The sequence below is a fragment of the Microcebus murinus genome, chromosome 21, assembly GCF_040939455.1.
Source record: "Microcebus murinus isolate Inina chromosome 21, M.murinus_Inina_mat1.0, whole genome shotgun sequence".
In the NCBI taxonomy this organism is placed as follows: Eukaryota; Metazoa; Chordata; class Mammalia; order Primates; family Cheirogaleidae; genus Microcebus; species Microcebus murinus.
This window is the reverse complement of record NC_134124.1, coordinates 35,690,599-35,712,617: the sequence shown is the minus strand read 5'-3', so window position 1 is coordinate 35,712,617 and position 22,019 is coordinate 35,690,599. Positions and strand designations below refer to the sequence as shown.

General features: G+C 38.3%; 1 protein-coding gene across 4 annotated transcripts in view; it reads right to left on the bottom strand.

Annotated features, from left to right (window-relative positions):
* The window catches only part of CREBRF (CREB3 regulatory factor), a 56,274-nt gene that overhangs the window by 14,474 nt on the left and 19,781 nt on the right, over positions 1-22,019 (bottom strand). For 2 of the 4 annotated variants that reach the window (XM_012765502.3, XM_012765503.3), the window contains exons 2-7: positions 21,746-21,940; positions 19,021-19,146; positions 15,280-16,366; positions 6,774-6,968; positions 4,751-4,940; positions 3,171-3,244 (exon numbers count right to left, since the gene is read on the bottom strand). In XM_012765502.3, the coding sequence (XP_012620956.1) occupies positions 3,171-3,244; positions 4,751-4,940; positions 6,774-6,968; positions 15,280-16,366; positions 19,021-19,146; positions 21,746-21,754 (1,681 nt within the window). In that variant the 5' untranslated portion in view covers positions 21,755-21,940. Of the gene's footprint in view, positions 1-3,170; positions 3,245-4,750; positions 4,941-6,773; positions 6,969-15,279; positions 16,367-17,875; positions 17,974-19,020; positions 19,147-21,745; positions 21,941-22,019 lie in introns of those variants that run through there. The other 2 variants (XM_075996295.1, XM_075996294.1) reach the window with 2 other exon arrangements.

Genomic DNA, 22,019 nt, shown 5'->3' with positions numbered 1-22,019 from the left:
TCTAAAAAAATAAAAAATAAATAAATAAAATAATTATGCTGAGTGAAAGCAGCCAGGCAAAAAAGAGAACATTAATGATTTCATTAAAATAAAATTTTAGAAAGTGCAAACTAATCTCTAGTGACAGAAAGCAGATTGTGGCTACTCAGGGATGAGTATGGAAGGTAGGATAGCTTACAAAGGGTCACAAAGAAACTTTTGGAGGTAACAGAAATATTCATTTCTTGGTTGATTTCACATTTGTATGCATAGGTCCAGACTAATCAAATTACATTCTTTAAATATGTAGAGTTATTGTACTTCAATTATAACTCAATAAAGTTAGGGGCAAAACACATTTTTAATTTTCATGAACAGAATTCCTATGGTATGAAATAAGTCTCTACCTCTTTAGAGACTGCTCTGAAACCAGTGATTTGTTATTTCTCATCATCTAGTAATACCAAGAAATGGCCAATCTAGACTGAGGTTGAAGAGGAAAGTGAAAAACAATAGGGAAGTGGGACAATTGACAAGTATATACAGGGCCAATACATGAAAAATGTATCATTAAACAAGGAAAGTAGAGCTAACTTCCTAAATCACATGAAACAAGAAATTTGTGCTGCTCCATAAATACTTGACAAAGAACACTATTTACTAAAGGACATTTACATAAGGGCTGGACTTATAGAAAACAATGAGGTTCTCCCACACTCAACAGGTTAAAAGTAAATAAGGTTACTGTTTTTTTTTGTGTGTGTTTGTTTGTTTTTTAAAAGACAGGATCTTGCTCTTGTCACCCAGGCTAGAGTGCCATGATCATAGCTCACTGTAGCCTTAAACTCCTGGCCTCAAGTTATCTTCCTGACTCAGCTTCCCAGAGTGCTGAGATTACAGGTGTGAGCCATCTCAAGGTTCCTTTCAAAAGAAAAAAACCCACCACTATAAAATCAAAATTAAAACAGAGCAGAATAGTTCTTCTCAAGCCTTGAGGGAGAGGAAAAGGAACACTAGTAGGGAAGGGAGAGTAAAGGAAAAGTGCTCTCATGCTACCACAAACCTCTGGTTTGGGAAACAGAAGCATCTGGCTCTCAGAATTTGAGTCCAAACATTAAATCCATTAACAGATCCCCCTTCTCTGATACCATGTTTATCTGGGAATTTTCTGATTTTAATTTTCCCCTATAGGCTGGGCATGGTGGCTCACGCCTGTAATCCTAGCACTCTGGGAGGCTGAGGCGGGCAGATTGCTTGAGGTCAGGAGTTCGAAACCAGCCTGAGCAAGAGTGACAACCCGTCTCTACTATAAATAGAAAGAAATTAATTGGCCAACTAATATATCTAGAAAAAATTAGCCAGGCTTGGTGGCACATGCCTGTAGTTCCAGCTACTCGGGAGACTGAGGCAGCAGGATTGCTTGAGCCCAGCAGTTTGAGGTTGCTGTGAGCTAGGCTGACACCACAGCACTCACTCTAGCTTGGGCAACAAAGCGAGACTCTGTCTCGAAAAAAAAAAAAATTTCCCCTATAGCTTGTTTAGGGACAAAATATATCAGTGGGATTGAAAGTCCGATCCATTTAACAGTTCTATTTCTCCTTCTGAGTCAACAAATTTACATGTGATTCACACAGCAGTCTCTAAGGAGATTTGGTAGTAGGAACCAATAGAATAAGGAAGTTTGGTGGTAAAGGATGAAATGAGTAGTATTGTGGGTCCCTGAAGCTAGTCCTTGGAACAATGCCAGTTCATGACAAATTAAAAAGCATAAGGACAACAGAGAATGTTTTACATAAAGCCAAATTTAATAGGAGATTATACCCTTCTCAATTTTTAATACTAAAATATCCTTCCTTGATTAAATTATAGTTGATGTTCAATGTCCTCACTTGGCCTAATATAAAGCTGAGAAGTCTGTGTTTTCAAGTCCCAAAATCTATTTCAAATGTCACTGATTTGTAAATCACAAATTCTAGAAACCAGTGGGTTGACAGGTAATGAATAGTGAGTGACTTCCAGATTACTAGGAGGTCGCAAGGGTGCCACTCACAGAGCTTGAGGTCAAAATGCTTCAACAGCAAGAAAGAATAGGCAAATGGATAGATTTCTATTTCAACAAACCATTTTTTTTTAACCTAATTCATTTACTGCATGGCCATTAATAAATAAAAACATCAGTTCGTTTCACAAGTTGTTAACTTTACAATCAGAAATTCTCTTTCTGCTCTCACAAAAGGAATCAAGATAAAAGATTAAGAAAAACTGCACAAAGTTTTATTGAGCACCAGACATCACACTAAACTTAAGAACAGTTCTCTAGAAACAAGTAACTGATCATTTTGCATAGTTCCACTTTCAGATTCAACTTGCCCAAGAGCTACATACTGAAGAGGACAACTTTAGAGGAAAAGGAACATACCAACTCTTAGACCAGGCTTAAACAGATTAAGGGAGAACGGAGAGTGTAGTTCTTATCACAAGATCAAAACCAGAGCATCTAAAAGGGTTCCAGGTATGTGAGACAACACAAGGGCCTCCTCCCGTGAGCAGCCTACTCTTGTTATATTCCAAGATGCCTTAGAGATGAGAATTGTCTACATGTGCCATGATGTGAATGACTGAGAATTATTTGGTTTAGATCAAAACCAATGGTTCCCAACTAAATACCAGGCTGGTTGCATAAAAACAAGCTGGCAAGTGCTAAAATTATGGATTCTTGGGTTCTATTAGATTCCAACTCAGAAGATCTGAGGAGAAGCCTAGAAATCTATATTTTAACAAGTACACAGACAATTCCAGTAAGTGATCAAATTTGGAAAACACAGAGCTAAATTATCCACACAAAAGTTAAAATATTATTATTCAATTTAAGGGAAATATTAAAATAAGTCAACAAAACTGACTAATTCAGCAACACAATTATAAAATAGAAGAAATAACTATGGTCATAAGTGGTTCAGCTTGTTAGCATAGAGATGAGATTTGACTTAGGGAGCCACAGATACAGACACTTATACTAAAAGAACAAGAATGAATGAAAGTGAACATGTGGCTTACTGAATGGATAAACAAATAGGAGGCTAGCCCAAAACTGGGCAGAATGCAGGGAAAGCAAATAACAAAACCAAAGAAAAAGAGAGTGGTCAGCAAATAAGGGGAGGTTAATCAAATTCTTAAAAGTTTAAGTTTACCATATTCTGTGTTGAGGCCCCATAATTTCACTTTATTAGCTTCATACTGGGCTTTTTTCTTTAACCGACAAGCTCTGTGAAAGGAAGGAGCAATTAGTTCACTTTCTTAAGTAAATATTCAGAATATTATTTTTTGCTGCTGTCAGACATTTTCTCATAGCACCCAAAAATCACTGCCTACTGATGTTTATCAAAGAATTGAGTTACCAAAAACACAATACAATTATTTATTCAAAATAATATTTGAAAATTTAGCACACATTTCAAAAATAAAACTATGACTAGTATAAACCTATTGTAGTGGCTAAAACAAAAATAAACAAAAACTGAGAATGCCAAGTGTTGTAGAGGATGTGATGCAAGTGGAACCCTCACATGTTGCTGGCAGGAATATAAAATAATACATATAACTACTTTGGAAAAGAGTTTGGCAGTTTCTTATAAAGTTAAATATATATGCTTGAGTATTTATCCAAGAGAAATGAAAACTTATGTTCACACAAACACTCGTAAGTTTATGGTGGTTTTGTTCATAAATGCCCAAAACTGGAAGCAGTCCAAACATCCCTGAATTGGTGAATAAATTGTAGTATAGCCCTACAAAAGAATACTACTTGGCAATAAAAGAAACAAACTATTACTACTCCACACAACACTAGGGATGAATCTCAAATGCATAATGTTAAGTGACAGAAGCCAAATTCATAAGGCCACATACATTATATTCCATCTACATGACATTCTGGAAAAGGCAAAACTATGAGGACAGAAAACAGGTCAGTGGTTATGAGGGGCAAAGAGTGCAAGAAGGGGTTTGCTTTTACAAAGACGAATGAGGAAACTTTTTAAGGTGATAAAAATTTTCAATATCTTGATAGTAGTGGTGCTTATATGATTGGATATGTTTGTCAAAACTCAAAAAGTATACATTAAAAGGGATAAATTGTACTGTAATTATACCTCAATAAACCTGACTTAATAAAAAAGCAAACAAAAAATAAAGCTATGTTAACATTTTTTATTGTTATCCTATAATATAATGCACTTGAGTCCATTTACCTCTCCCTCTTAAAAACTTTTCCATAAAGCATAAATACCATCTTTTACTTTTGAAGGAAAAATTATAATATTCTCATTGTAGTCTTTTAAACATTTTTTTAGAGATGGGGTCTCGCTCCATCACCCAGGTTGAAGTGCAGTGGCATGATCATAGCTCACTGCAAACTCAAACTGCTGGCCTCAAGCAATCTTTCCACCTTGGCCTCCTTGAGCAGCTGGGACTACAGGTGTGTGCCACCATGCCCAGCTAATTTTTTCATTTTTTTTGTAGAGATGGGGTCTCACTATGTTGCCCAGGCTGATCTGGAACTTCTGGCCTCAGGAGATCTTCCCTCCTCAGCCTCCCAAAGTGCAGGGATTATAGGCATGAACCACTGCGCCCTGCCTCATTGTGGTCTTAATAAAAGAAAAATATAGTTTCTGAATAATGTTTGAAGGTCACCTCTTCTATAAAAACTCACTTAGGGTCTAACCTCAGCTCCTAGACTTTATTCACCTAAGTGAACATTATTAGCATTTACCTGGAAGCCAGCTTATTTTTTTCCTTCCTTGACCTTGGCCGGGCTGTTAAGGGAAGCTCACTGACTGGAGTCAGATCACTTATCACCTTATTCAGCTTCCGTAGTTCATTGCCTATCTGGAGTAGTTTTTTGGGATTTGGAGTCAGGTCTTCCACATCAGTTCTCCGGGACTTCTTTACTGCATATTTTCCTGTAGTTTAAAATAAGTTTAAATTAGATCATTTTAAGTAACAAGAGATACATTTTCCACAGCCACATTTTAAACCACTCACTCCCCACCACCTTTTCTTTTCGGAAGTCTTGGCATGTTTCAGAAGTCTCAGCATGTTTAACAACCTATCCAGGAAGGGCTAGCCTCCTCTCCTTATCACACTGTGGCTGCAAGAAATGGGAGTGATAAGGTAGTTCTAACCTTTTCAAAGGTTCTTCTCTACCCTAGGGTTTCTGTCCCAGTATGATAGATTCTTAATTATTTGCATGGCAGCACTAAGCATCTCAAATATAAGGAATGGAGTACAAATTCAACTGCATGCAAAAATCAGGGATAGGGTATAACATGTGGTCAGAAGAGAGTTTGGAGATTTTACCCAAACGAAGATATCCTAGGTTCTAAGTCTGAAAATTTGTCAGACATATACATTTTTCTGTTGGACTAAAAAATCCAACAAGTAAGGATCACCTTGTTTGAAAGCTCTTCTTTGGTTGCTTCAATAAATAACATTATAGAAGACTCAAGGGGTCTTGCCCTATCATTCCAAGTAAAACTGATGAGAATGGCTCTGTTTTCTCAACTTGCACAGCATCCTGAACAACTTTCCTAGTACTAATAATGTGATACTTGGAATTATTTAGTGGGCTTATCTTTTAATTTCTGGTAGAAAATTGATCTGAAGGCAAAAACTCAGTAATTATTCACCGAAAGACAGTAAACTACAGACCTGGGTCTAGTGGAAAGGGAAAATGAGGCACAAGTATATTTCAGATCCAATTTCTGTCCTCAAGAATCCTTAGCAACTTAAATCTATAGCATAAGTGAATACTAAGCTATTTATTAACCATCAAGCTTACTAGTAGTAAGCTTACCTGTACTAGTACAAGGTTACTCCCCCTTTTTCGGAAAGACTTTGGATTAATGTAAAAATAACATCTGTGCAGGAGAAATTCTGCTTAACCACAGCTTCCTGAGTTCATAATTCAAAATTTAACCTACCTAAGATTATAAACTTCTCCTGATTCCTACTACAGATATTCAACTCTTCTCTACTACTACTCCTCTTCTCCATAACTACAGCTTCTTTCTTTACTTTCTCTCTCCTTTTCTCCTATCACTCTGATTCCCATCTCCCCATTTGCATTTAGGTCTGGATGAGAATGGAAAAAAGAAACGCTGAAGTCCATTCACTTTCTCTCCAACCCTTGTGGTTATAGGAACTGTGAGAGGTCAGGAACCAGAAGCTTCCTGGATGGGTAAGTAGAATAAGAAGGGATTAGAGCCCAGGTGCAATAGCTCACACCTGTAGTCCTGGTACTCTGGGAGGCCAAGGTGGGAGGATCGCTTGAGGTCAGGAGTTCGAGATCAGCCTGAGCAAGAGCGAGACCCTGTTTGTACAAAAAAATAGAAAAACTAGCCGGGCATGGTGGCATGCGCCTGTAATCCCAGCTACTCGGGAGGCTTAGGATCACTTGAGCCCAAGAGTTGGAGGCTGCAGTAACCTATGGTGACACCACTGCACTCTAGCCTCTAGCCTGGTAGGACAGAGCAAGACCCTGTCTCAAAAAAAAAAAAAAAAAGGGACTAGAAATGAAATAGTGTTTATAAAGTCCTTCCTCCCTGCTTGGGTGAAGAGTCTCAATACTGGTAAAAAGCTATTTGTAAGCAAAAAGCAGTCATACAAATACAGAAGCTCTATATTTCCCCTCTCCAATTTGCCAGGAAGGGTTGCATACCTAGGTACACTAAGCATTATGGTTTAGTATCTCTATTTAAAGTGACCCTAAATATATGACTGCAATCCCCTCTTACCATGATGTAAGCCATTTTTCTGATACATGTTACTTGGCAAGGTATCTCGGTTCCACTCAGAGGGCCTCAGCATTCTCTCTTGCTGTGATGGTGTAAGTTGTTCACTATACTCCCAGAAGTACCTCCTTTTACCTCTCTTCCGAGAAGATATTGAAGTCATCTCCTTCAAGTCTTCTACAGAATCATTTTCATAGCCTTGGAAAAAAAGCCCCCAATTTTTTAAGATCAATAATTTCAATAAACCAATCAGGACAAACAAAAAGATCCCTTCTATTTGTAACTTTTTTGGATGAAAGGTACATTCTTTTCATCTGGAAACACCATTGGCATGTCAAGGATAATAAACCAGGCTTATAAAACAACTTTTATACGTAAATCCTTAACACATAAACTATTCAGAGATTATAAACATAGTTTATATTGCTTGGGTTTCTCTTTGGTTTTTGTAAGTTAGCATATGATACTTTTTTTGGTGTCTTCATATATTGTGACTTTTAAAAGTTTTCCTTCTAATAGTTATGTATCTAAAACATCCCAGACAGAAAATTGTGTGTACTTCTATGATGTTGTCCTACTATGGTAGAATTTTTTGAGGCAATAGTGGTTTTCGTCATAACCTCCCACCCTACCCCTTTTGGAAAAGTACAAAAGATGACAGTTTTCATACAGGCTAGCAAATAAAAACTTATATACCTATTCTAGCTAATATTTTACTAGAAGCTATTTGTATTAACTTCACTTTTTAAGAAGGGAGTACTTTCCCTACCAATGGAATGTTTCAGAAAATATTTAATTCTGAGCTGCTAGAGCTCTTGATCAGACTCAATGCAGTATGACATATAAATCTAAAATATCTTAAAAGAATGGCTTTCCTGTAATCCTAGCACTCTGGGAAGCCGAGATGGGCGGATTGCTCGAGGTCAGGAGTTCGAAACCAGCCTGAGAAAGAGCGAGAACCCGTCTCTACTATAAATAGAAATAAATTAACTGGCCAACTAAAAATACATAGAAAAAATTAGCCGGGCATGGTGGCACATGCCTGTAGTCCCAGCTACTTGGGAGGCTGAGGCAGGAGGATCCCTTGAGCCTAGGAGTTTGAGGTTGCTGTGAGCTAGGCTGACACCACAGCACTCTAGCCTGGGCAACACGGTGAGACTCTGTCTCAAAAAAAAAGAATGGCCTTCTTAGATGTATTCCACATAACTAATGCTAGGTACATGGGCCATGCACAGACTATACATAATCCCAAACCTGAAGTAACCAGGAAAAAATGGATAAAAACCACAAAATGGTTATTATCTCTCCTAAATACATGGCTCTTATGAACTGTCACTAAGAAAGTGATGACAGCCGTTCGTTTGGGGGAAAAGTTTGAATTTAGAATTTTAGCAAGTTTTCTTCAGAGTAAGAATCAACCAGGAGTATACTTCCATTTATATGACATTCTGGAAAAGGTGAAACCTTTTCCAACCACCTAGACACAGTGGTTGCCTAGGGATTAGGGGTAGAGGAAAGGGATGACTATAAAGGAACACAAGGGAATTTGGGGAAGCGATCAAACTATTCTGTATCTTGATTGTGGTGGTAGTTATATGACTACATGATTTTGTCAAAACTCACAGAAGTTTACACTGCAAGAGGGGTGAATTTTGCTGTATGAAAATTGTATCTCAATAAACATGACTTTTAAAAGAAAGAATCAATTTGGAAAGCAGAATGATTTCTGAGCAACAGTCAAGACAAGTCTTTGAGGCCAGGTGCAGTGGCTCACACCTGTAATCCTAGCCCTTTATGAACCCTAGGTAGGAACATTGCTTGAGATCAGGAGTTTGAGACCAACCTGAGCAAGAGTGAGATCCTGTCTCTACAAAAAAACAGAACAACTAGCTGGGCATGGTGGTGTACACCTGTAATCCCAGCTACTCAGGAGGCTGAGGCAGGAGGATCTGTTGAGCCCAGGAATTGGAGGTTACAAGGAACTATAACACCACTGCACCCTAGCCTGAGTGACAGAATGAGACCTTAAAAAACGACAAGCCTTTGTAGCACTGCTGGTATTAACATCTTTATATTAGTGCACATGTGGTACTTTAAAACAATAAGGCAAGCAATGTGACAATGAACCTTAGGTGGTTCTTAAAAAACGATGCACAAGTTGAGTGACACACTCATGTCTAGAAGTTTAATTTTTTTAAAACTGTAAATAAGAGAAATAAAGCAATAGCCTTGGCCTATTTGTTTGTGCTCACATTTCATTTCAAATTAAAGGATTTCATCTTGTTCTAGTTATCAACGGAGGTTTGGAAAAGATGCAAGAGCCACACTGTGTCACTAGAAATGGTTCTTTTAAAAAGGCCCTTGTTCCACTAGGGTAACAAAATTACTGGCTCACAGAGATTACCCTAGTTTGACTGAGAACACCTGAAAACAGGCAGATGCACCAACCAAAACACTCTAAATTCCTATCAATGTCAATACCTGGTGTTACACACTTTAAGCCTCCCTCCAACCCAAAACATGAGGGAAAACTTTGTATATACAGCTTCTTCAGGCAACTTCCCCCCAATACTTTATTTAATATGCTCCCTTAGCTAGCAACTACCTTTGCCTATCCCCAGATGGCCTGGATTTCTGGCAAAACATTGTCCCCCTCACATGATACACTCACATATTTCATGTGAGACTTTTAAGAATCTGGTGAGGAATAGATTATTAACCCTATCTATACAAAGTAAAACGCAAATGGAGGCTTGACATGATTTGGCACAGCTGAGACTGAGACAGGCCCCAGGACTCAAAGGGTCTAGCTCCAAGTGGGCTTCCCACTTTGCTTGTGCCTAACTAGTTAAATGGTCTAAATGCATTTTTTTCACATATATTTCATGTAGAGTTTAAAGAGTCCTCAAGATTATTTATTTCCTCTGTCCTACCCCAATTAGTTACTAATTTGACTTACCAACATTCACAGCCTTTTTCCAAAAAGTATTTAAGGGCCATCAGTTTTCTTTGACCTAACATATTAACATTTTCTAATAGCATACACCATAAATTCACGATCACTCCCTCACACACACACATACACACGCACGCACGGGCACATACACACACACACAGAATTTGTTGGCTAAAGCCATCTACCTTTCAATAAAGAGTTTATCATGATCAAGTAGAATGCAGAAAAATCACACTGCTAAATCACTGGTCTAACATTTAGGGTCATTAAATATTTCTCAAAGTATGCTCTGAAGGACACTATTATCATAAGATATGGCTTCAACCCCAAGTAAATTCTGTGGTCAAATAAGTTTTAAGAAATTCTTATCCTGAATACCTCTCTTGCCAAATCACAGTACACACAGGCATATTAAAAGACTAAGAAATCATAACAGTAAATAAACCCACTTAACTCTAAGTTCCATGAAGACAAAGATCATGTATGTATGCTTTGTTCATATCTGTACAGCCAATAATACCTAATACACACAGTGCTTGATGCAAAAGTAAGCACTCAAAAAACTTTTTTTTAACAAATCAATGATTTTGTTTTAATACAACCATTCCCATGGAGCCCTTTCCCTTTTCATCTTACCATATTGATCTAACTCATTCCTTCCTGATAAGATTATCAAAGGAAGTAAAAAAGACCACATTTACTGCCTAAAATTCCAATCACACATCTCTGGTTAGTGCACACTGCTGCCTTCAGTAAAGTTAACTGTGAAAACATTTAGTGGACATTACAAAATAAACTCTTATTCTGGGAACCCAATTCTTAGTCTTAGAACCATGTAATTTCACGACCCCAAACAGTTCTAGCCTGTTCACAGAATAGGCTCTATTAAAACTTGGGAGCCAGTCCAGAATAGGGACTAAAACTTCATTTTGCACCTTTCCTGAAACTCTGTAGGCTCATGAACTGTTGTAGCCATTTGCCAAGAAATAGCATCAAGGGAGCTAGTCATCACAAAAGGGCCATTGTAAACTGTCTGCTATAAATCAAACCAGTCAACCCACCCTAAAACTAGCACTCTGAAGGAACTATAGCTATCTTTACTCTTTAAATTCAAAGAAATTCTGTTTTTCACCAAAAACTCACTTTTGCATTCCTGAAGTCACTTGTGTAACTTTTTCTTCCAAGAAAAGGAGAAATCTTTATTAGCAAATGTGAATAAAGCCCAAAATGATACTACAAAAGTGTCTTAATTTTGTAGTTAAAGACTGTTGCTCACTAACATTTGTGAGAACTGTCCAACTAATACTAACCAAAAGGGTTTCACTTCAAGTCAACTGGAAGTGAATGGCTTAAATGCCATCCAGAAATCTAATGTCATTGTCAAATAGGTCCAAGAAGAGAATTTGACCCTACCAAGTGCCAGCTAATGCACAAAGCCATTGCCTCTTAAACAGCTAGTAGTTCTAAAAAAATAAGGGGAAAGAAAAGAGAAAGGAGGGGAGGGGAGGGGAGGGGAGGGGAGGGGAGGGGAGGGGAGGGGAGGGGAGGGGAGGGGAGAGGAGAGGAGAGGAGAGGAGAGGAGAGGAGAGGAGAGGAGAGGAGAGGAGAGGAGAGGAGAGGAGAGGAGAGGAGAGGAGAGGAGAGGAGAGGAGAGGAGAGGAGAGGAGAGGAGAGGAGAGGAGAGGAGAGGAGAGGAGAGGAGAGGAGAGGAGAGGAGAGGAGAGGAGAGGAGAGGAGAGGAGAGGAGAGGAGAGGAGAGGAGAGGAGAGGAGAGGAGAGGAGAGGAGAGGAGAGGAGAGGAGAGGAGAGAGGAGGAACTAAAGCCGTTGCCTGGTTATGTAAGACCAAGAAGGTAACAAAAAGGGATCTTCTAAAAGGGACAAGGGAAGATAATGTGGAATGACAGGACAACACCAACTGTAACACTAGTTCCCCCTCTCTGTGAGAGTCAAAGGGCTGAGAAATAAAAATAAGGATCAATTAACCATGTGACCTCTCTTTATGAACCTCCTTATATTACATCCAGATGGAACCCAGCCAAAGGATCAAGGATAAATTTCAAATAGAGTTAAAAGTCAAAGAAAAGCATGAGACCCCAAGATGGCCCCCATCATCCCAAAGCTAGCCATCACATCCCCAGGATGGCCCCCACAGACCCAGGAGGCCTATTGTAGCACCAGGCAGGTCCCTGCAGACCTAGGTACTAGGTCTAAAAAAAATGACAGAAAATTTCCTAAATTTAGAGAGGGAAATGAACATCCAGATCCATGAAGTTCAAAGAACCTTAAATAGATTAAACATAAAAAGATCTTCACCAAGACATATTATAATCAAATTCTCAAAAGTAAAAAAACACAAGAGAATTTAAAAAGCAACAAAAGAAAAGCAACTTGTTACAAACAAGGAAACCCTCATTAGACTATAGTGGTTTTCTCAACAGAAATCTTGGAGGCTAGAATAGAATGGAATAATATAGTCAAAGTGCTGAAGGGAAAATAAAAACCCTGCCAACCAAGAATACTATCCCGAGAAAATCTGACCTTCAGAAATGAAGGCCAGATAACCACTCCCCCGAAAAAAAAAACAAAAGGCTGAGGGAGTTCATCACCAGTAGGCATGCATTATAAGAAATGATAATGGAGTTCTTCAAGCTGAAGGGATAACTAACAATAAGTAAATCTATTAAAGTATAAAATTCACTGTATAAAATTAAGGACATAATCAGAATGCTCTAATACTGTAATGGTGGTACGTAAAACACTTTTAATTCCAGTATAAAAGTTAAAAGACAGGCCAGGTGTAGTGGCTCATGCCTGTAATCCTAGCTCTCTGGGAGGCCGAGGCGGGCGGATTGCTCAAGGTCAGGAGTTCAAAACCAGCCTGAGCAAGAGTGAGACCCCATCTCTACTAAAATAGAAAGAAATTAATTGGCCAACTAAAAATATATAGAAAAAATTAGCTGGGCATAGTGGCGCATGCCTGTAGTCCCAGCTACTTGGGAGGCCGAGGCAGGAAGATCACTTGAGCCCAGGAGTTTGAGGTTGCTGTGAGCTAGGCTGATGTCACAGCACTCACTCTAGCCTGGGCAACAAAGTGAGACTCTGTCTCCAAAAAAAAAAAAAAAAAAAAAAGTTAAAAGACAAAGGTACTAAAAATAATTATGTTTACAATAATTTGTTAATTGATATTAAAAGATGTAAATTGTGACATCAATAACATAAAATGTAAAGGATAGAGTTCTTATAAACAGTTAAATTGTTAACACACTGACTGCCACACTAGAAGAAAAAAATTTTTGAGGCCACAGTGTTTTATTACGAAAATAGAATAAAAACTTTAAAAACAAAATAATCCTTTCTAATTTATTGAAAAAATTTGTTATTTTTTATTGTTTCCTGTGTGTATTATATGCAACTTGAAAAACAGTTCACAAGGCTCCCAAGGTAAAGAGATGTGTGAGTTACATATGCCCCAGGCTCAAAACTAGCATGAGTTAAATACAATTCACATGGCAGTTAATGTGTTAAATGTTCTTACCACCAAAAAAAAAAAAAAGGTAACTATATGAGGTGATAGATATGTTAATTATATTGATTATGGTAATCATTTCACAATGTATACATATATCAAAATACCATGTTTCATGCTGTATATCTTAACATGTACAATTTTTGCTTGCCAACTATACCTCAATAAAGTTGGGGGGAAAAGTCAAAGAAAAGCAAAACTACAACAAAAAGTGGGATAGATAATATAGTCCTTACTGCCTTGGTGATGGTAGGATTTACTGACTCCCTCTGATCTATATATTCCTTTAAGTACCAGCTGGCAAAGACATTTCCTTCCCCACATTTTCCATTTCTTTACGTTATTACCCACCCCCTTTCTGTCTCAATCTTCCCCTACCCTCTTACCCTAATCCTAAATAGGAGACTAAAGCAATAGCCCTGATATCAGACTTGAAGGACCACTCAGGGACAGCACTGTGATCTTCCAAGGGGAGGTAATAAATTTCACCCACCTACAAAGACAAGTCTCCTTCAAACATCTTAAAGCAGATTTTATTAATCTGCCCCAAATTTTCCTGTTTAGTGAAAAAGACAATTATTCTATCTAGACTACATAGAGTTCTACAGCAAACCAAAGAAAAAGGCACAAACTCTTTTCCTCCATATTAAAGTGCCTTTTGCTGACCTGAAACTCTACCCAAATCAAACAACTAACTTATGTCAAATGCATAAATTTAAGCACTTGTGTAACAGAAAGATTTTACCAAATGGAGAAAGTCTTTCAACAATAATAGTGCTTCCCTGGCTACAATATAGCTACTGTGCCTTAAACACCTTCCAGAATATTAAATATCAATGTTTATGCTGCCTGAAATTCTAACAATCATCACTATTGCAAAATGGCTCTTTGATAATTTATAAAGATTTTTTCTTAATAACTTAGTTACTATGCAGAATTATTAGTATCAACATTATTTTTGAAGAAAACTTTTAAGTCTGAAGATCTTCATTTATTTGTGCATTTTTAACTGTGTGCCACTTGGCAATACATACCATTTTTCATAAATAAACCGCACAGGCCAACAGTGACAAAAACCCAAGCATGTAAATGCTTAAGTGAAAATGCCAGTTCCCCACAGATTTCATTTTCTTTGTCCTTTCTATACATATGCACTGTATATAAATAAAGCAGAGTCTCCCTCATGCTCATCAAATTATAGTATGTATTTTCCTTAAATAGGAAAATACTCTGTATATAAAAATGCAGTAGACACACGAAAAAAGCTCTCTTTGGGCAAGGTGTGGTGGCTCATGCCTGTAATCCTAGCACTCTGAGAATCTGAGGCAGGAAGCTTGCTTGCACTCAGGAGTGCGAGACCAGCCTGAGCAAGAGTGAGACCCTGTCTCTACTAAAAACAGAAAAATTAGCTTGGCATCGTGGCACGCACCTGTAGTCCTGGCTACTCGGGAGGCTGAGGCAGGAGGATGGCTTGAGCCCAGGAGTTTGAGGTTGCAGTGAACTACGATGACGCCACTGCACTCTACCTGGAGTATAGAGCGATAGTCTCCAAAAAAAAAAAAAAAAAAAAAAAAAGCCAAAGCTCTCTTTTACATTATTTAAGAAGGCTTTGTTGCTTATAGGCATGAGTAATATAAACCATTATCATTTGGTTCACCATTCTAGATACTCCTAACTTATCTCAAGTACAATAGAGGGACACAAGCATAAACAGGAGTATTTTTTAAACCAATAAATTCCTGGCATCTTTGCACAAATATCAAAGAGAGTGACAAAGTCACTTAACATAAGATAAATTAAGAATAAGCCCTTAAGGAATCAGCATGAACTACTACATGAGAAAAATCATCATTTTAGAGCTGAAAAAAAGAATTATAGAAAAAGAAAAAAGCAATTACATACCCAAGCCAAAATATTAAGTCATTTAATTCCCAAACTAAAATAAAGAAATCATCCAAACAAAAACATTCTACTTCAAAACAGTAATAGAAAGTCAGCTTGGTAAGCATCCAAGCATTGTAATACCTGGTTCAGAGAAAGTATCACTAATATCATCATCCTTGTCATCTTCATAATCCTCTTCTTCCTCTTCCTCCTCCTCATTTTCAGACAGTTCATGCTCACTGCCAAACCCTTCATCATGGTCCTCATCATCAACATCCTCCTCGTCCTCCTCATCTTCTTCAGGACTGCATTTGGTTGGCTGTTCACTCAAGTTGTCAGAGACAAAAAGAGAATAATTGTGCTCTTCTTTTTTCTGGGATGAATCTGAGACCAATGTGCTTGCAGAAAGGCTGCTACTCTCTCCTGCTGCAATTGACCCAGGACTCTCCTGGGGCAGGGGACTGAGTAATAGTTCCTGGGTTTCTTTAAAAGGCAAAGCAGGAGTGGCATGACCCTGAAGAGTCTCCAGCCCTTTTCTCTCTTGTCTCTTCGCTACCATACCACAATAGCAAGTGTTCTCCTTTGCTGCATCTGCGTGAACCTGGCTCAAAAAGGGCCGGCTCTGCTGCACTGGGTTGATCTTTACCTTTGCCTTTTTCACATAGTCCTTACATTCAACATGAAAGTTCACCTTTTCATTATGATACAGGTTGGTCTTCACCATGATTTGTGTGCTTGAAGTGGGTTTACTTGCTTTTTGGACACAGTCTGACAAAGGGACCTCAGCCAGTAGAGTCTTAGAAGAACATACAGGGGCAGCTGCTCTGCTTGTGATCTTTTTACTGGGGAATGAAGAGGGTAAGGGATTTTGTTTGACACTGAAAAGTGAATCAGGGTAATAAAGGGAATCAGAAACAGACTGTGAGTCCTCACTGTTAAGCTGGGCTAGAGTTGGAGTTTTACTTATAACCTCTTCATCCTGGTAAGGACTAGAAAAGTCATCAAGACCCAAGTAATCCACTTCTTTTGTTCCCCAGATGTCACAGCTGGTTAGTTTGGTGTACTTTGTTAAGTCTTCACAGTATGTATCCCACTGTTCCCAGTTTGCGGTTAAAGCACCCTCGTTATCCAGGACATCTGTGAAAGACTCCAGATTTTCAATGTCTTTGCAGTCCTCTAAAGAAAGAAAGTTGTCTCTAGGATTCTGTTGGTAGTTCATCTCTCTATCCTGAGAAAAGTTTAAAAAAAGAAATCATATACCATATTTTTGGAAGGAAACATTTACCTCCATCCTCACTTCTATATATGAAATTGATAAATCAGTACTCAACTTTTGGTCTGTTTTAAGATAAAGGTTACTGACATGACACTTTACCATTCCATATAATGTCTTAATTTCTTTGGGCAAGGGAAAAAAACGAGGGAAATATGTCCCTTGAGAGGCTTTGGTAGATCTAAATACCAAGTGCTCTTGAGCTTTACCATAAACACTCTTCCTGAAAAAAAGTTTACACTTTCTGATCTTAGAAGCATTTGAGGATCTCCTTAGAAATAAACTTCAATTAAAAAGCAAATAAAGACAACCTTACCTTCACTACAGAAGAATATGTCTTTTAAAATGGGAACTTAAATACAGAAGCAATGAGCAATCCAAAGAAAGTTGATCTCAAACACATATTATAAGATCCTTTGTAAGATGTTATAACAATGCTTGGGCATGTGGAACAGAAAACACTCCTCATGTGTTTACAGATGTGATTTTGAAATATCAGTTAAGTACGACACTGCAGCCATTGAAATGAATGAAGTTTAGCTCTAATGTCCCTACAATATATTTTTATGTTAAAAAGAGCAAGTTACAGAATATTGTATATATATTATCCAATTGAAAAACATACACATATATCTATATATGCATAGAAAAAAATGTTAGCAGCAGTAACTTGTTGGGAAAAGGCTTGGAGGTGGAGGCTCAGGAAGGAAATGAGGAAGTTTTCAGTTTTATTTGTTCATTTGGATTTTTTTGTTTTGTCTTGGCTTGTATGTGTGTCTCTGTGTGTGGTTTTTCTGGTGCTTTTGCTTTCGAGACAGCGTCTTACTCTGTTGCCTGGGCTAGAGTGCAGTGGCATCATCATAGCTCATTACAACCTCAAACTCCTGGGCTCAAGCAATCCTTTCATCTCAGCCCCCTGAGTAGCTGGGACTATAAGCACACACCACCACACCCAGCTAATATTTTAAAAAATCATTTGCAGAGATGGGGGTTTCCCTATGTTGCTCAAGCTGGTCTCAAACTACTGGCCTCAAGTGATACTCCTACCTCAGCCCCACAAAGTACTGGGATTACAGATATGAGCCACTCTGCCAGGTCCTCTACATGTTTTAACAGATAGTTAAACATATAGTTACATACCATGAAATTCACCTGTATTAAGTGTACAATTCACTGGTTTTTAGTAAGCTCATAAATTTGTGCACTCAATTCTCCACTTTTTTGTGTATTTATGTGTTATTTATACTGTGTATAATTAAAATTCTTTCTAAAAGTTTTTCTGGGCCAGGTGCAGTGGTTCAACATCTGTAATCCTAACACTCTGGGAGGCTGAGACAGGAGGATCACTTAAGCCCAGGAGTTCGAGACTAGCATGAGCAACACAGCAAGAGCCGGTAGTCTCTACAAAAACAAAACAAAACAAAACAAAAAAACCAAAAATTAGTCAGGTGTGGTGGCACGCACCTGTAGTCCCAGCTACTCAGGAGGTTGACGCAGGAGGATCACTTGAGCCCAGGAGGTTGAAGATGCAGTGAGCTATGATGACGCCACTGCACTCTAGCCTAGGCAACAGAGTAAGACCTTATCTCAAAAAATAAATAAAATGTTTTTCTTAGGAATTTTAAGTGTCTATTTACCTCAAGAATAAATGGTAAGTATATTCAGATATTGCTTAGAATTGCTATTTTTGTGTCACATTCTCTACGTCATATGCCTTGCTCAATGCTATCATTCCTTATTTTTTCAGCTGCAAAGCCCTTCAGCAGTTAGGCATAGTTTAAAAAACAGATAGTTTCCCATTCTCCTCATCAAAACTGGACTTGAAGATATTTAGATAACCTTTGCTCTCATTATTTTTAACAGGCCAGGCATGGTGGCTCATGGCTGTAATCCCAACACTCTGGGAGGCCGAGGCCAAAGGATTGCTTGAGAACAGGAGTTTGAGACCAGCCTGGGTAACAGAGTGAGACCGTATCTCTAAAACAAATTTTTAAAAAACCATCCAGGTGTGGTCACATGTGCCTCTAGTCCTGGCTACTTGGGAGGCTTGGACAGGAGGATCACTTGAGCACAGGGAGTACCAGCCTGGGTGACAGAATGAGAACCTTTCTCTAAAAAAATTAAATTAAAATTAAAAAAATAATTTGGCTGGGCATGGTGGCTCACATCTGTAATCCTAGCACTCTGGGAGGCCAAGGTAGAAGATCGCTTGAGGTTAGGAGTTCAAGACCAGCCTGAGACAAGAGCAAGACCCCCATCTCTACTAAAAATAGAAAGAAATTAGCTGGGTGTGGTGGTGCATGCCTGTAGTCCCTGTTACTCAGGAGGCTGAGGCAGGAAGATCGCTTGAGCCCAGGAGTTTGAGGTTGCAGTGAGCTATGATGATGTCACTGGACTCTACCCAAGGCGACAGAGGGAGACTCTATCTTAAAAAAAAAAGTTAATGGGTTCACACATCTTTCTAAAATTATTAGACATATAGTCACAAGAATCAAACTTGGCCCAATCACATCTTTTTTCTTTCAAGCATTTATAAATTAAAAACTCTACAACACACGTTTACCCTAAATCATTCAGCACTAAAACCAAAAAAAAAAAATGTTGCTTACCAGTTCATACATGAAATCTGGATCTGAACTGTTCGCTAAGAGATCTGTGCTCATCAGAGTTTGTTCCGAAAAGGTGTGGCTTCGAAAGGCATCCCCAAAAGGCGGATCCATTCCGCTTACACTAGGCTACAGTAGAGTGATTTCATTTTAGAAAGTTAAACACTTCTTCAAGGCCAATCTATTACACAAGTCTCACCCCACCCCCACTAAGTATCATTATTTTCAGAAAACATTTCTCTTTTTTCTACCATATAGTACATTTAAGAGCTTTAACTAGCATTAAATTGTAGACTTAAGTTAGAAAAACACCTAAGATGCATTAAAAATAGAAAAAATATAGAGCAGCAACTGTTAATAATATCTTCTAAAAACTAAAGCTTACTTAGCCACCAGATTCAGAATGCAGCATTTAATGAGTATTTTTATTTAGCTATATAACATTTCTTCAAATCCTTCTCTAACAGCAGTCTCTGTTTTAACTACCGACAGCAGGGAATTCCCTGCCATTTCCTGGGGTCTACAGAGGTAGCAAATCAGTCTCACTCTGTACTCCTAAATGAGTCCAATGTCTTATTTCCCAAAGCAAGCTGTAAGACAATTTGGGTGTCTCTAGTCCAGTAAATGCCTGCAGGAATGTAATGGAAATAGAATCAAGACTAGGAACTTGAGCCTGAGCTCTGTAGCCTTAATCCTGATTCCTGAAAAGGGAACAGGCCATTCTATAATAAATAAACAGAAAAAAGGACCAAGTGTTAATAATGCTCCTTGTTTATTCTCCATCCTCTTTTTACATTTTAACATCTATACAAATCACTCCCGAGTCAAGTCAGAGCTCACCCTCCTAAAGAGGCTCAAATAATAGAAAAGCCTCACTTTGAAATCTAACTTGGATGAAGGAAGAGAATGAGAAAGAATAAAAGTTTTCTCTTTGTCATTTAGTTCTTCTGCACGTTTCTACAGAAATTTTTAAAAATGGTATTAGTCTATTTGCTTATACTTTTCTAGTCATACACCTTCTATGACAAACTTTTCTTTTCACATACTTTCTCATCATATTTTTCTTCACTGGTACTTCCCATTCCAATTTTTTCCTTTATTTTCCCTAACCCCTCCAGGCCTGCAAGACCTTTCTCCCTAGAAGAAGTTAGCTTGAGAAAATAGGTCTTACAGCCCTAAATTCAAATATTCAACAAATACCGTGTTTCCCCAAAAATAAGACCTACCCATAAAATAAGCCCTAGTAGGATTTCTAAGCATTTGCACAATATAAGCCCTACCCGGAAAATAAGACCTAATGATGGGCGTGGCAACACAGTGTATCTGCACAACCCATGCATTTCGCCGTGGAGGGGTAAAGAAGACAAGCAGACCTTCTCATCTGCCCCATTGTGACAGCTACTATCCCAGATGTGACCAGAAAGGTGCAGGCAGCCCTACCAACAAGGTCGGCTCCCCTTGTCAGGTCCAGGCCAATGGTTCTAAAGGAAATAAAGTCCCAAGAAATTCAGGATGGAATTCGGGGTTTGGAGAGTTATGATGATGTTCCAGAAGATGATGACTTAACTACATTTGAATAAATGTAGATTGTTGTACTGTACTTAAAAAAAATAACACGTCCCCTAAAAATAAGCCCTAGGGTATCTTCTTGAGGAAAAATAAATATAAGACCCTGTCTTATTTTGGGGGAAACATGGTATAAAACTAAGCCTCAAATGGGCAAGAACTCTAAAAAGGTATATATATGCAGTCCATCTGGTCCAGTGTTTAGGGGGGAGGTAGGCCTCTGTTCTTTTTATTATCAGTTAGCAAATCCCCTTTCTTCCCCTCTGCTGCCTGCCCCCTTGAGTCACCAGACAATAACAGCAAATTGTTGATTTCCTATGCTCAAGGGATAGCTCCGTATGGCTCTAGATAAAACCGTAACTGCCTGCTCATTATTTCTAGGTTTCTCCCCAGCACTGAAACACACAGGGGGAGCTTACCACTGGAGGGGGAAGGGAAAGAATTTGGATAAGCAAAATGGGAACTAACAGGGCTTCATTTATTATTTCTGTGACTTCCTCAAACCCAAACTGACCAATTCAGAGTAGCTGCCATTAAATGAACAGATATAATAATCATTCTTAGATATGTTTTGCAGGAGGTATTTATATGTGCATATGTGGGTATGTGTATGCCAGGGGAAGAGGAAAGGAAAAGGGGAAGGGGAAGGGGAGGAGGAGAGGAATTGAGATTGAAGTCCTTCACTGTTTCCTCTTAACTACTTCTAAATTTAAATGGCATAAATGAAAGGTAAAAGTTGGGAAATAGGAAGACAAAGGAGATGGAAATGGGATTTCTATGGCAGAGTAATCTTCAGGGGATTTGGTTTAGCTCCCATGAAGCCAGCAGATCTGCCTACCTTCTACCTATCCACCATGTTCCCTATGTTCAGCTCATTAAATTTCAAAGCTATATAAAAGGCAGAAATAGAAGGCAATGGAAGCAAAAACATACACTCAAAACTAGCCGAGATCAGAAATAAGATATCTTAAAAAGGTAGTATGCCAAGTTGTGTTAAGATTCTGAGAACTTGCTCAGAATCCTGCTTGATGTAAGTCCAAAGAATAAACACAAAAAAAAGAAAAAGAAAAAGAAAAAAAGATTCTGAGAACATACAGAACCAATGGTATTACTTTCTGCAGTGGGAGAATATAAAACTTTGCACCTACTCTGAATGATTTACCTGAGGCATTTCCAAGCCCAGATCTTGTGAGTCCAATTCCAAACTTTTTTTTCTCGTTTGTAAATTCCTTTCCAGCTTTACTTTTAATTCCAAGGTCAAAGATGATTTTCACTATAAACAGCAGGTTTCCCCAGAATGTCTTCACTTCAACTGCTTGGACCACTGTTTTGTTTTTTTAAATAATTTTGTGCAATTCTGTCAAACAACACAAAGTAACTTCATTCAGCTCCATTAAAAACAAGTTGACCTTTCAAAACTAACATTAATAAAGAAT